Source organism: Gopherus flavomarginatus, chromosome 13, assembly GCF_025201925.1.
Source record: "Gopherus flavomarginatus isolate rGopFla2 chromosome 13, rGopFla2.mat.asm, whole genome shotgun sequence".
Classification (NCBI taxonomy): Eukaryota; Metazoa; Chordata; order Testudines; family Testudinidae; genus Gopherus; species Gopherus flavomarginatus.
This window is the reverse complement of record NC_066629.1, coordinates 13,282,459-13,296,964: the sequence shown is the minus strand read 5'-3', so window position 1 is coordinate 13,296,964 and position 14,506 is coordinate 13,282,459. Positions and strand designations below refer to the sequence as shown.

At 50.8% G+C, this 14,506-nt stretch overlaps 1 protein-coding gene across 10 annotated transcripts in view; it reads right to left on the bottom strand.

Annotated features, from left to right (window-relative positions):
* ST3GAL4 (ST3 beta-galactoside alpha-2,3-sialyltransferase 4) overlaps window positions 1-14,506 on the bottom strand; it is a 179,993-nt gene that overhangs the window by 104,158 nt on the left and 61,329 nt on the right. For 2 of the 10 annotated variants that reach the window (XM_050921688.1, XM_050921701.1), the window contains exon 1: window positions 3,741-3,836. The exons of 2 other annotated variants lie outside the window; for them this stretch is intronic. Coding sequence is in view for 4 of the 8 variants with exons in the window: in XM_050921697.1 (XP_050777654.1) it covers window positions 8,287-8,417 (131 nt within the window). In the remaining 4 variants the exon portion in view is untranslated. Of the gene's footprint in view, window positions 1-2,795; window positions 3,246-3,740; window positions 3,837-7,671; window positions 7,691-8,286; window positions 8,455-14,506 lie in introns of those variants that run through there. 6 more of the 10 variants (XM_050921687.1, XM_050921697.1, XM_050921684.1 and 3 more) reach the window with 6 other exon arrangements.

Genomic DNA, 14,506 nt, shown 5'->3' with positions numbered 1-14,506 from the left:
CACCTCAGCCCAGCCCTGCATTGAGCACCCTTACAGATTTCCCAGGACAGCTACTTCAAAAAAGGGGGCGATCCTGGGAAAATCTGGACAGGTGGCACCGCTCTCCCCTGCTGCCCTATATACCCATCTTGCCAAAATCTAATGTCCCACCAGCAAGGGGTTAAGAACGGCAGACGGAGGGAGGGCCCCACTACTCCTCTCTCCAACGGGAAAAGATTCAAGTTGACTCAATTGTTACACAACCCTGAGCAGGAGAAGCTGGGAACATCTGGAACAGCAAGAGCCGCAGGTTTGAAGCCCACGAGGTGCTCCCCTGTGTATTTCTGAGGCCTCTCTGGGAATCCTAGCGGAAGGGCAGTTCGGTGAGCTGGAGCCAGCACACCTGGCTGTCCCTGGCTCGCTGCAGGGCAGGAGCAGGGGAATGCAGCCTCATGCTGCTGGCCAAAGACACCAAGAATCCTGGACGGGGGAAAAAGGCTCTAAGAAAGAGGACGACAGCTTGGCAGTGAGTGAAGGGCCACCTGCTTGCAACCCCACTGAATGCAGAGCCCCGCTGCTAACACAGCAGGCAACAGCTCAGTAAGTCTGCTCCCAATGGGTGCCTGTGCGCCCAATTACCGTCGCCAGCCCCTCCAACCCTGTCACTTCGGGGCAGGGCCGTCTTCCGTTCCCCAAGTCCAACGCCTAGCGCATGGGATGCTACCCTGACTGGGGCCTCCAGGCATATCTGCAATATAACTGGAAGTAACCCATAGCCCATACCATGGCCTCCTAGTTCTCTGTTCGGCTGCCTCCGTAGGAAAGGCCAGCACCCGAAGGGTTAAGAGAAAAACAGCCTGCGCGTCTTTTCCTGAAAAGTTCTCCTACATTTCTGAGAACCACAAGTTCCTGCAGAAGGGGGAGCGCTGAGGGCGGCTCATGCAAAAATCAGGGGATATGGAATCACCATTAATCCCTGTAAGCACAAGAGCACAGACAGTGAGATAGAGCCAGACAGGAAACGAAATGGGAGTCTAGCAGGCACAGGGATTCCCTCCCAACCCTCCCTGGCCCAGAGCTGCCAGGGATGGAACAACCACCAGCTCTGAGCGATGCCACCTACCCCAGCCGAGACAGACGGGTCACTCGCTAGTTTGTGAGGTGGGGCCGGGGGAGAGGGGCAAGAGACAGAGTTCTGGTGTGGAAATGGAGCATTATTCAAAGTCTCCCATCAGGGAAGGAACTCAGGTGACCCTTCCCCTCCCTGACACCTACATGAGTCCAGCACTGATCTGGAGCCCACCTTGCCCAGACTGATGACTGGTCAGCATGAGTGGTCTCACTCCCACTGGTAATGGACAAGCGCCCATATCAAAGACCCCCCCAGCCGGCCCCTCAATGACCATTTCAGCAGAGACTCCCCTCTCGCTGCTAGAGCACTCCCCACCTGCCAACAGGGTGGAGCCCCAGGGGCAGAAATTGCTGCCATCTGTGCCGCACCCATTCCATGCACAAAGCACTTCTGCTGCCAGGTTGCCACGCGCTCTCCTCCTCCTTCCCTTCCGCCCCAGGGCCACACTCCTTGGAGAACCACAGCCTTCCTGGGAGGCAGGCGAGCGTCCCGCCCATCGGGTCAGTGGCACAGTGGGAACAGAACCCAGGGGGTCTGACTCCTCGTCACCGCCCACAACCACCAGAACCTGCTCCAGGGGTCTGCAGAGATGGAACACGAGCACAGTTCGGTGGTCCGGAGGCTAGTGCTTCCTACTGCACACAGGCTCCCGGGCCATCCCCAGCAGTCACACGGCACCACAGTCAGTCCAGCCATTCCCACTAGTGCATATTGCCAGCAAATGAAGCTTCCCACTGGCCCTCCAACACCTCTCTCCCCCTATGCCTGTTCCTGTGCCCAGGGCTGTCCCCTGCCCCCCCACCCCCAACACACACTTCACTTGACTGCTGCATATGGCATGGGGGACCTAGCATGCAGAATCATCAGGCTGCGATCACCATGGGAGATCCCACAGGCCCAGCCGGTTCCCACCTTGTACAGGGCACCAAGAGCAACCAGACTGATCTGAGGGTTGTGGACTCCTGCAGCTTGGCAGCACCTCGATCCAGCCTAGAGGGAGGGAGCACATGCAGGTGTCACGGAGTGTGGGGGAGACAAGGCCCTGCACTCCTGGCTTCCTGAGATTCACCAGGACTCTCAGCCAGCCAGTAAAACCAAAGGTTTATTTAGACGACAGGAACACAGTCCAAACCAGGGCTTGCCGGTACAGACAACAGGACTCCCTTTAGTTAGGTCCACCTGGGGGCCCGACGGAGGCCACAGCCCCGTTGGGAAGCCCAAGGCCCATTGGGGCACGCCTCTCCATCTCCCAGCCAGCTTCAAAACTGAAAACTCCCCCCAGCCATCTCACTCAGCCTCCCCCCAGCTCCTCTCCCAGCCTTTGTGTCCTTTGTCCAGTTTCCCGGTCAGAGGTGCTACCTGGCCTCCAACCCCGCTCCTGGGTTCTCATGTTACATGCTCAGATATCCTCCCTTCCCCAATGCAGATAGTCCCAGCAAAACTCCCCTGCAACCTTCCCAGATCAATACTCCCCACTCGGTATTCAAAGAACACATCAAGAACAAACCCACTTCATCACAGCAGGTCACTGCCTGGGCAGCACAGTGCTGGCTTTACTCTGCAGGACCAGACAGCACAGCAGAGTGCCGGGCGCCTGAGACCAACGCGAGCGGCTCCACCCCACAGAGAGCCTGGGAAGGCTGCCACATGGAGAGCAGGGCGGGAGCCTCTGTGAAGCACTTACGGGCGTTAGCTCGGTGTGGGCTGGTGGGGCGAAGGTGTGGAATTTCTCTGGCCGTCCACCCCAAATGCAGTCCCCGCCATGCTCTTCCCGCAGTCTGGACTGGCTTCGCTCACCTTTACCCAGCAGCCTGAGTGGCTGCTACCACAGGGATTTCCAACCCAAAGAAACTGCCACCGTCTCACTCCTAATTCCTGCCATCTGTTGACTGGCTCAGATGCAGAATTTGGTCTTTGTTCCCACTGGCATACTCAGCACTGCTGGCTTTCCAGGAGCTGGGCTGCACTGGGCAGCCGGTTCCCTGAGCTCAGCAGATTAATGCCTGTGGTTAATATCACATGCCATCACACAGGCAGGGGAGGACTAAGACCTGGATCCGGTGATAGCAGGGGCCCCAAGCAAATGTGTTTCCAGCAGCAGCTTCTGCATGGAGGGGTCTCTCGCAGCTCTGTTCTGGTACATAAGTAGAGTTGGGTATGAGTCACAGAGGGCTGCCCTGTGACTAGGGTGACCAGATGTCTCGATTTTATAGGGACAGTCCTGATTTTGGGGTCTTTTTCTTATATAGGCTCCCTCCACCCCCTGTCCCAATTTTTCACACTTGCTGTCTGGTCACCCTAGCTGTGACTAACTCTGTTCTTCCACCGTGAGCATTAGCTGCCCTGTCCAGCACAGCATCTCTCCCACTTGTAGGGATCAGCATTGCTGCCAGGTGGTTGTGACTTGACTAGGCAGTGGAGAGGGCACTGGATGGGGAGTAAGGAGATATATGTTCTGTCCCTGCTCTGCCATTGACCTGCTGTGCGACTGCCTCTCTCTCCCACCCTTTCTCAGTGGAAGGGGCATGTCAAAGAGCTCCCTTAAGCCCTGCTCTGAGAGTTACCACAGATAATGCACAGGCGAGGGGAAGTGGCCATAGGACACTGGACATGACCAGATGTTACATACAGCTGTATGTTGCCCTCTCAAGGTATCACTTCCAGTTGTTCACCATCCTCCGATGTACCCATTCATGAAAGCTAGGCTCCCAGAGAGTCTGCACACCTGCAAGGAGCAGGCAGAAGTTACTAGAATGATCCGAAGAGCCAAACGTTGTCCTCTCATTTTCCCCAGGTTTCTATGTGTAGCTATGCACATCCTCCAAGAGACCCACAAAAACGCTTCCAGGATCTTTTCCAGAGTCAGCCCTTATGGGTGAGCCTACGAACTGCAGCACTAGCGCCGCTCGTCCCACTCATCCCAACCACCTTATGAATGACCCAAAGCCAACGCGCCAAGGGGATAAACGGCAGCACAGAAACACTTCACCTTCAGAGATCAATGGCATATTAAAAAAAGGGGACAAAAACCATCTCTAAAGAGAAATCCCTTGCTGCTGGGGCTCTGCACTCCCAGAGTCCATGCCTAGTTGGGAGCAAGCTTCCTAGCGAGCAAGAGAGGGCCAGCATCTGCCATTCGTGGGTTAACGTTTACAGATGCAGCAGGCCCATGTGCCATTGACAATAAGCCAGCGGAATCGCCACAGCAGCACAGCTCAGCCTGTACTGGTGGGTTTCTCGTCCAGGAGTCTTTGAACAGGCAACATCAAAGCGATAACAAAGGCTACGTGAGTCAAATAATATTTACTGGACTCTTTATTTGAATTTTCAACAGCTCAGACTGCAGCTCAGCATGACACAGACCGCCCAGGGGGACGCCATGTGGAGCATCAGACGACACAGATCATCACTCCCACACCACCAACCATACGCAGATGGAAACCAGAACCACAGGCAGGCTAGAGGGTGCTGCAGACCAGCAGCAGGGAGACAATTTACAGACAATTAAGCCTCAACACCCATCTGGAGTAGTTCTTTGTATTTACAGATGGGGAAACTGACTTGTAGGAAGGTCAGGGGTCTTGCCTGAGGTCACACAGCGACTAGACTGTAAGATCCTTGGAGAAAGAAGGGGCTATCTTTTTGTTTTGTGTTTGTACAGCACCCAGGATAATGGGGTCCTGATCTATAACAGGGCTCCTCCTACGCACTATGAAAATAAGTCGTAATAAACTCTGCAGCAAAGCAAGGAACACAAACAAGAGTCCTGCTTCAGAGTCTACTATGGTAACTCTTAGATCAGGGGTGGGCAAACTTTTTGGCCCAAGGGTATGGAAATTGCAAAATTAGGGGTTGGGGTGCGGGAGGGTGCTCAAGGCTGGGACCGAGGGGTTCAGAGGGTGGGAGAAGGAACAGGGCTGGGGCAGGGGGTTGGGGCATGGGAGGGGGTCAAGGGTGCAAGCTCTGGCACGGTGCTTACCTCAAGCAGCTTCCAGAAGTAGCAGCATGTCCCCTCCTCCAGCTCCTACATGGAGGCGTGGCCAAGTGGCTCTGCGCGCTGCCCTGTCCGCAGGCACCACCCCTGTAGCTTCCATTGGCCACAGTTCCCAGCCAATAGGAGCTGCAGGGGCAGCACTTGGGGTGAGGACAGAGTGCAGAGCCCCCAGGTTGCCCCTATGCATGGGAGCCAGAGGGGGGACATGCCGCTGCTTCCGGGAGCCTCACTGAGTGGGATAAGCTCCTGTCCCTGCTCCCCAGTGAGAGCTCGAGGGCCAGATTAAAACGCCTTGAGGGCCAGATACGGCCCCCGGGCCGTAGTTTGCCCCCCCCCCCCGTATTAGATCATTAATCCTTTTTATTTATCTTTTCCCTGATCATTCTAGGATGATTTAAAAACATTTCAAGAGATCTGTTAATATCACCCTAACGATGTGAAAACCAAAATAATTTCTAGGTCCACACTGGAGTTCTCCCACACCAGCACAGCCCTGCAAAGTCTGGGTTGCAGGCACTGCAGGGGAATGCTTCTTAACTTCAGTACCTTCGCTGGAACTTTAAAGAGAAGAACATACAAATGATTCAGAGATACAGCTCTAGTTGTCAGAGCTGGGGTAAAACAGGGATTGGTCAACAAATTAAAAATCTAAGGAAACTCTTACTCATGTACATGAGAATTCCTCGTGTAGCCAATCAGCGCAATTACCCATGGCTCTCATTCAAACCAGCACTTAAGCATTCATCACAATCAACAGAATTTAAGCAGAAGCTTACAGTTTAAACTTCAGTGCCTTGTTGAATCAGGGACCACTTGAATGAGGATTTGCAGAACTAAGCCCTAGATACGGAGATAAATTTAACCCAAAAGTCCCTCTAGAGTTTTTCCTACTCACTGAAAGCAAGCATTGTTCAGTCAGCAATTCAGCTCTGGGTAGTTGCAACTTACCAGAAGGAGCAAGGAAGAGACAGTGCATTGCAGTGAATACATCAGAGAAAGAAACAAAGAATGAACACTGCTGCCGGTCATCAGCAATGTCACACTTGTAAATGGGCACTACCAGTATGATACACTGTAGGCTTAAAATTCAACTCATATTGCTATTGTTCTAATCTAGACAGGAAATGAGGGTCCTTTAGATTCCAAAGGGTTCCCCGTCTTTAATTTAACTTTAATTAAAAAATATTAGAACTCCACCCTGCTGTCAGAGAATTCTATACAAAAATGAAAGTTGTAGCAATCAAGTGATTAGAACCTGGGTTCCTTCTCTCCGGGAAGCAACATCTAATGCTGGAAATGGACAAATGAGCAGGGCTTGCTGGGTCTATTCCTGCTCTGCCAGTACCTCACTGCAGCCTTGGGCCAGCAACTCAACCACTGTGCCTCAGTTTCCCCACCAATTAAAATAGGAACCCCATTCATCTGCCAGCTGGAGAGCATTGAGAGATTTAATTACAGATTTGCAAAGTGCTTTGAGCCAGGTTTCAGAGTAGTAGCCGTGTTAGTCTGTATCAGCAAAAGGAACGAGGAGTCCTTGTGGCACCTTAGAGATTAACAAATTTATTTTAGCATAAGCTTTCGTGGGTTAAAGCCCAGTTCATCAGATGCATGCAGTGGAAAATACAGTAACAAATTTATTTGATAAATCCCACAGCCCAACTTAATCAATTAGTCTCATGAGAGTTAGTATGGCAACCCCCATATTTTTCATGTTCTCTGTATATATCAGGGGTCGGTAACCTTTCAGAAGTGGTGTGCCGAGTCTTCATTTATTCACTCTAATTTAAGGTTTTGCGTGCCAGTAATACATTTTAACATTCTGAGAAGACCTCTTTCTAGAAGTCTATAATATATAATTAAACTATTGTTGTATGTAAAGTAAATAAGGTTTTTCAAATGTTTAAGTAGCTTCATTTAAAATTAAATTAAAATGCAGAGCCGCCGAGACTGGTGGCCAGGACCCAGGCAGCGTGAGTGCCACTGAAAATCAGCTTGCATGCCACCTTTGGCACGCAGACCAGAGGTTGCCTACCCCTGGCATATATCATCTTCCTACTGTATTTTCAACTGCATTCATCTGATGAAGTGCTTTGAGATCCTCTAATAAAAAGGTGTTCTGGAAATGCAATAAAATTTTTCCATCCGAATGCACAAGTTTGCCATATGGGAGACATTAGGATCATACTGAAAATAAAAACTCACACAATTGAACAAGCTGAGAGGATAATCACATTAGAGATCAATCAAAAGCCTGGGAAATAAACATACAAGTAACAACTCTCTGAAAGACCAACAGGAACTTCCTGGAAGAAAGTCTGAAAGGGATAAAGCATTTCACTAAAAAGCGGTGCTTGCATCGTCCTTGTTAAGGCAGGATTATGGGATCTGGGCTCTCAGGAAGAGAGGCCGATTTTATAGCGTAGAGACTAATTGCAGTTTCTAGCACTTGCTGCCACCATTGCACTACAGGATTTACTACAGAAGAGTGATATGCGTCTCCCTGTAAATTTCACACCTTAGCCTGATAGAAGCTCCAGGCCTGTGCACCGAAGGTACATGCGCTTACCCACAAAGGCAGAGATGGACTGAGGAATGAACTGGTTTCTTCTCTTTGTTTCAAGGCAAATGCTCTCAATTATTATCCAAGAAGGGAAAGCAGGAGCACTTGAAAACAAACACGCATTAAGGACACTAGTCTGGAAGCCCATGTACTCTGTACCTGAACGCACTCACTGAGCATGTGGAGAGCGCAGCCCAGGGAGCAGTGGGAGGTATTTGAAATTTGGGGGAGGGAAGAAGAGGAGGGAACATCAGGGTTATTGCTCATCACCAGCCCAGATGATCATTTTTGAGCACACTCAACAGCATGTTCAAGTGTGCATGGTAAATAAGCCATGTCTTCCTCTGGCCACTGATCCACACCATATGGTCAGAGCCTGCTACAACTACCAACTAATAGAGTTACTCTTTTATTTCAAGTGTCAGCATGATTTTCCTGCCAAAGGACCAAAGTTCAATCCTCGCTGATGACCTGTGACTGAACCATCACAGAATGAGGGCCTGAGCTCGGGAATAGGGTGTTATCACTCCGGAGCACAGGCCCCTATGGCTAACAAGTAACACTGCCAGTGAGCAGCAGCGGAAAGCTCTGATGCTCATGCTATGGACTTGCACCGCTTACCTGTGTATGCATCCCCAGAGCCAAGCAGCGGAAGGCCAGGTCCAAGGAGAAGTCACCACACTGGAAAGCTGGAACCCCGCTCCACTAGCACCAGTAAGTGCATGAGACGGAGAACGAATAACTTCCCCCATCTCACTAACCTGCTTCCCAGCTCCTCTCACTTTAACTAGCAGTGCCCCACTGCCCACATACTGCAAAGGACAACCCGTCCCTACCTCCCAACAGGAATTCCCCTCCCCTCCTCATCTCTCCACAGCCATCCACCCTGGAATGTGCCCCCATCAGTGAAGCAATGCTGCTCAGTTCATTATCATGCAAGAGTTTCTCGGGCTTCTCCCCTACTCTGTGCCCTGGCTATGAACCTGTTAAACTAGAAGAGCCAGCAGGGGCACTTCAGCTTCTGCAAGGCAAGAAACTCAACCTCTGTGCCTGGATTCCTCCACCAATTAAAAGGGCAACGCTACTCATCTACCACCTGGAGAGTGTTGAGAGCTTTAATTACACATTTGCAAAGTGCTTTGAGATCCTCTAATAAAAAAGTGAAATGAAATTGCTGTATGTTTTTTCCCTCTGGATGCACAAGTCTGCCACATGGGAGACATTAGGAGAAGTATAATAGCCCTGGCATCATACAGTAATTTTAAAAAACCCCACAAGCTGAGAGGATAATTACATTACAGACAGATCAAAGGCCTGGAAAATAAATTCACAGGTAACAACTCTCTGAAAGACCAATAGGAACTTCTTGGAAAGCCTCAATGGGATAAAGAATTTCATTAAGAAAGTGGACCATACACAGTGCCCCACACCCCTCCATCCAGACCTGGCGCTAAGGGGACACTCTCTCTCTCCCTCACACACACACACACACACACGATTTTCAGGGGCTCCAAATTATTGTTCCAAAGGCCCAAATATGTGCCAAGTTATCCCATGTTAAGCAGTGGAATTGACAATGACATAGTACTGGCACAGTAACCAAATTTTGCCTTTTTAAACTCAAAACCCAAGATTTGCCAGGGATCCTACTACCTGCTGGACTCCTGGAAGGTTGTTGGCTTTTTAAATAGCAACATCCAAGGCCCCAAAATATCCTCTTGCCCCACAATAACGGGGTCCTAGAACAGACCCTGCCTCCATTCCCTCATTATCTCCACATAGACAACTCTGGTGTTCTGCTAAAAGACCATTCCAGTTGAAAACATCTGGATGTGCCAGGGACGTTGCAAGGCATGCGGGCTGCCCAGGCATTTTCCAGATGCACCCACTGCGTTCAGCAACTGCAAAATAATTAACGTGAGAGTGGACGTACATTTGCTCAATAGGCGGAAGCCATTGGACTCCTCCCTATCTGACCAGAGTGTTTCCAAGAGACAGATTCCTCTGCCATCTCAAATGCTCACAGCTCACAGGAGCTGCTTGCAAGGGGTGTGTAAACTCATCACCATACACAGTCTCCTCTGCCCAGCAAATGTCCTGAGTAGGCCAATCTTTCACTATCCCCAATTCTCCATGTCCCACCCAGGGGAAGCCGGAGAGATGGGTAAAGGCAGCTCCAGAGCCAGTGAATGACAAACACCTCAATAGAAGGGAAAGGAGGGGGGAGGTGCGAGACGCCCCTACAGCTGAGCGAAATTTTTCATCCAAACCTTTTCCTTTCCTCGCTCCCTCCAATTTTTTCTTCTCCATTTCTTTCAGACTAGCCAGCGAACTGAAAAATCCATTATTTGCTCCACTCTCCTCCTCTCTGTCCCACCAACTGCATTAAGACCCCCACCCCCTCTGAGATGATGCTAGCGCTGAACTGCAGTTTTGCTTCAAGGCTGACAGGATCCACATCAAACCCTGAGGAAACCAAGCCAGGCTGAGGCTTTCTGCTCAGACGCTGCCAAGCCCAGCACTCAGCCCTCCCTGTGCTGCTTCAGGGGGAGAATCACCACTGAGACCTGCCACAAGGTGGCTCGGAGCATGCCCGTCACAGCCGTCAGAGAGCTGGCAAGCTACAATATGCCATCAAAAGAGCAAACCTCTCCCATGGAATATCTCTGCATGCTGAACAAGAAGTGGGGCTCCCTGCTGGACTTCACTCAGCTGCCTGCCAAAAGGCAGAGCTCTCAAGTGCAGAGCCAGCACAGCCTGGGCTGCTGCCGGGCGCCCCCTCAGAGCTGGGGCTGACAGACACACTCGCCTCCGACCAGTGTTTAATTTGTGCCAAGGTTTGTTAGGCACCTCTGGGCTTGGACGTTCATAGCCCCAGCAACCTCTGGGCTTCCTGCATCAGTTAGGAATGTAAAAAAAATTGCCTGAGCCCTAGCACCTATTTCATTACAAATTAAGCACTGCCTCCTACCCAAGTTAGATCCCGAGTTCTGGGTGACATGCCAGGAGATGTGCCAGGCTCTTTAACACCTTGTTCACCAAGATCTTTCATGCCAGAGAGAAGGGATCATGAGAAGGGATCTTTCATGCCAGCTACAGGAACCAGGGCAGTCAGAAAGAGCACCCTGAAAAGTAGGACACAGCACCCCATTTCTACCAGGCTCACACACACACACTCCAGCTAATCTGGCTCATTAAGCAATGAGTCATCTTGTTTACTGATGGCCTCATGCTACAGTACAGCAAAAAGAATCTGTGACACCACTGACATGGCTGGCCCATGATGCAGCCCCCCCCCCCCGCCCCCCCGGAACAACTTATCCAGGGTTGGGATGGATTATCCATCACTGGCAACCGGTAAATCAAGATGAGATGTTTTTCAGAGATCTGCTCTAGTTCAACAGGAATTCAGGGGAGTCCTCTGTGATACACAGGGCCCTACCAAATTCACAGCTGTGAAAAACACAGCACGGACCATGAAATCTGGTGTCGCCGATGAAATCTGACTATTGTAAGAGGGTTGCAGTATTGACACCCTTACTTCTGCACTGCTGCAGAGCTGGGCAGGCAGAAAGTGGCGGCTGCTGGCCAGGTGCCCAGCTCTGAAGGCAGCATTGCTGCCAGCAGCAGCACAGAAGTGAGGGTGGCAATATCGCGACCACTCTTCAATAGCCTTGCAACCCAGCCACGACCTCCCTTTGGGCTGGGATTCCCACCATTACAACACTGTGAAATTTCAGATTTAAACATTGGAAACCATGAAATTTAAGATTTTAAAAATCCTGTGACTGTGAAATTGACCAAATGGACTGTGAATTTGGTAGGGCCCTAGTTATACAGCAGGTCTGACCAGATGACACCAATGGCCTTGGAATCTATGAAATTCCCACACATTCAGGTGAGTCATGATCAAAGCCTCCCATTTCGTCACGATTCTGCAATGCAGCAAGTGTCACAGCTGGGAGGTGAGCAGCCAGACCCAGAGTCCTCAGTCACAAGACAGGAGTCAGCTGGGTCAAGACAGGAGGAGATAAACTGGAGGTCAGAACCACCAACCCGAAGCCAGGAGTCAGGCCGGGTCAGGATGCCAGGAAAATCAAGCTGTGGGAGCAGGAAGCACAAGGCACACAGTCCAGAGCAGGGTGAAGATCAGGTGTTCAGACCAGTTCCTGTGCTGATGGCTGGCCCAACTTAAGCCAGCAGCGGATCAGCTGCTCTGAGACTTCACCAATAGAACTGCAGGGGCTTGGTGGGTCCTAGGCAGGCAAGCGTTAGCAGGCTACCAGATGGCAGGCTGGAGCATGGCTGCTCCTACAGACCCAGCTTTGAAACCTGTAGGTCAGGACAGCGAGGGCATCACCCCCAGCCAGTGGCTCTGTGCCTCTGCACACACCCATGAAGAACATTGCAGTGCACCTGGGGCAGGAGGGCACTGGGGTAAGGAAGGTTGGTTTGTTCTTCATCCATGCCAACCCTAGGACTGCCCTCCCCAAAAGGAGGGCAGTTCTGGTATTGCGTGGGGTGGGGAGCTCTCTACTTTCCCCCTGCACACCCAGGAGGCCAATCTGCTCAATGGCCTATTCCTCTCTTTGACAAGGGTCACTGGCAGGTCCCATCTACTCTCCAAGGTGCCAGGGAACGAGCACTAACAAACATGACCGAGACTGTCACATAGACAGGGGTGGCTCCAGGCCACAGCACGGCAAGCCATGGGGGGCGCCCTGCCGGTTGCCGCGAGAGCAGCAGGCAGGCAGGCTGCCTTCGGTGGCTTGCCTGCAGAGGGTCTGCTGGTCCGGCGGCTTCGGAGGACCTCCCCCAGGCACGCCCCCGAAGGCAGCCTGCCTGCCGTGCTTGGGGCAGCAAAATTCCTAGAGCCGCCCCTGCACATAGATGGGGCCACAGCACGGGACTGGGGACAGTGCTATTTTAAAAGGAACTGAGAGAAAGACCCTGGATCAGCCGGTGTCCTCCTGAAGAGGTTGGCACTGGGACACCCTTCGGCCTTGGGATGTATGAGTTAGATAGCAGCATTCCCTATCTCCCAACCACAGTCATGAACAGGATCCTGGGCTAGATGGACCTTTGGTCTGACCCAGTCTAACAGTTCTTGTGTTATTTATCTATTAGAGACCAACAGCCAGGTCAATTCCTGCTGCCCTGTTTCAGTGCACAAATCAGCTGCTATGGATTCAGCAAAACCACCAGCTCCAGAGCTACTGATCAGCACGTAAGTCACAGGAAGGTTCTGGCCTCACACAACTTCACTCACAACCCTTTCTAGCATAAAAATATCCTCTAAACGGCTGTCACTGTGGAAAGAGATCACCACAGAGCTGCTGAGAAGTGACAGTTTGAAAGATGGAGCTCTTTTAAGAAGACATGATGAGCGAGTTTTTCAAGACCTGGCTGGAACAAATGGCAAACTACTTCAACCCAAGACACGGACTTTTTCTCTTTTTTTCATTTTTTAAAAGTAGTTTGTTTTTTTTCTTTTTTTGAAAGTATCAGATCCCAGTTCTTGGGAAATGTTGGCTGATACTGAAAGCTTTTGCACGTGGTCTGACAAAAAGCTCTCCATCCCTTATCATGTCATGACGCATAAGAGTCACATCATTCTGATTATCTTCACGCCTGGATAGACATGATGGTGATGGAGACATTAGATACACAGAAGATCAGATCACATTAAATAGCAGCTGAGATGAATAAAGATCCTTGCTGAGTCCTAAACTCCACTCTCGAGCCATGGAATTAATTCCAGCTTTGGCTCAAATCTCTGATAAATTCTCAGGCTGGTTCTGATTTTACCCAGACAGGTTTTCCCCTTCGACCTTGGCTGACCTTTCCAGGAAGAGAGGAGACCCCAATGGCCTACATGGAGATGAATTAGGATGTCTCTCACTGCACGATTCAGGTAGGAGAGAAATGACGGTGAGGGAGAGGAGACAGTGTCTGCTTCATGCACAAACATCTTGGAAAATCAGCCATGCTAGGGAAAAGTAAAAAGGTAACAGTTCAGCAGGCTTTCTGTGACCCATTGCCATCTGCAATATTTGTCAGAACTCGGCAGCTCTTTAAAAGTATTTTACACAACTCCCACGAAGGATAGAGCACAGAACAAAAACACCCCCCCTCCTCAGTCGGCATTCCGGAGCCAGATGGGAAGGTCTGAGGCTGCAACTGATCTAAAGACGGATGTTGGCTGCTTAAAGAACCTCTCTGGATGGCTGTAAGAGGACCTGGTTGTCCCAAATGAGCATGAGGGGAGAGATGGAACAAGAGTTAAGAACAGCAGAGCATGAATGCCTTGCAATGCTGCATGGAGAATTTCAGAGCAGACTGCAGGGATGGCACTGGTGGCTGGGGGGGGGAGAGGGGCAATTTTAACAGGAATGGGGAGCATACTTTAACGTCACAGAAGGTTAATTCTAGTTACGTCACCCCCCACAAAGTGGCTGAATCCTTAGCATTTAAAAGTTCCTGCCCGCAAGCTGTAATGCATGATCAAAAGCCTCAGAAGAGCCATTTTCTTTAGCCAATAGCTCAGTCGTAAACACTGTAATTAAGGGCTCAGGAGAAAGCCTGTGGAACACTAATGAGTTTGGAACAAGCCATTCCATTAAAGGCACATACATGGGAAATGCACACATCAGCTCTTCAGTCCTTTCTGGGCATCGCACAGAACCAGCCTATCACACCAGAGCCATTTAGCTGCCTATGACACGTGCAGAACTGGGGACATCTGGAATGCGGAAAACACTGGCGCGATTCTTTGCAAGCAACGCAATCAACAGGGTCAGTCGTCCCAGGCAAAGCAAAAAAGCCTCCTTTGTTCTCATGC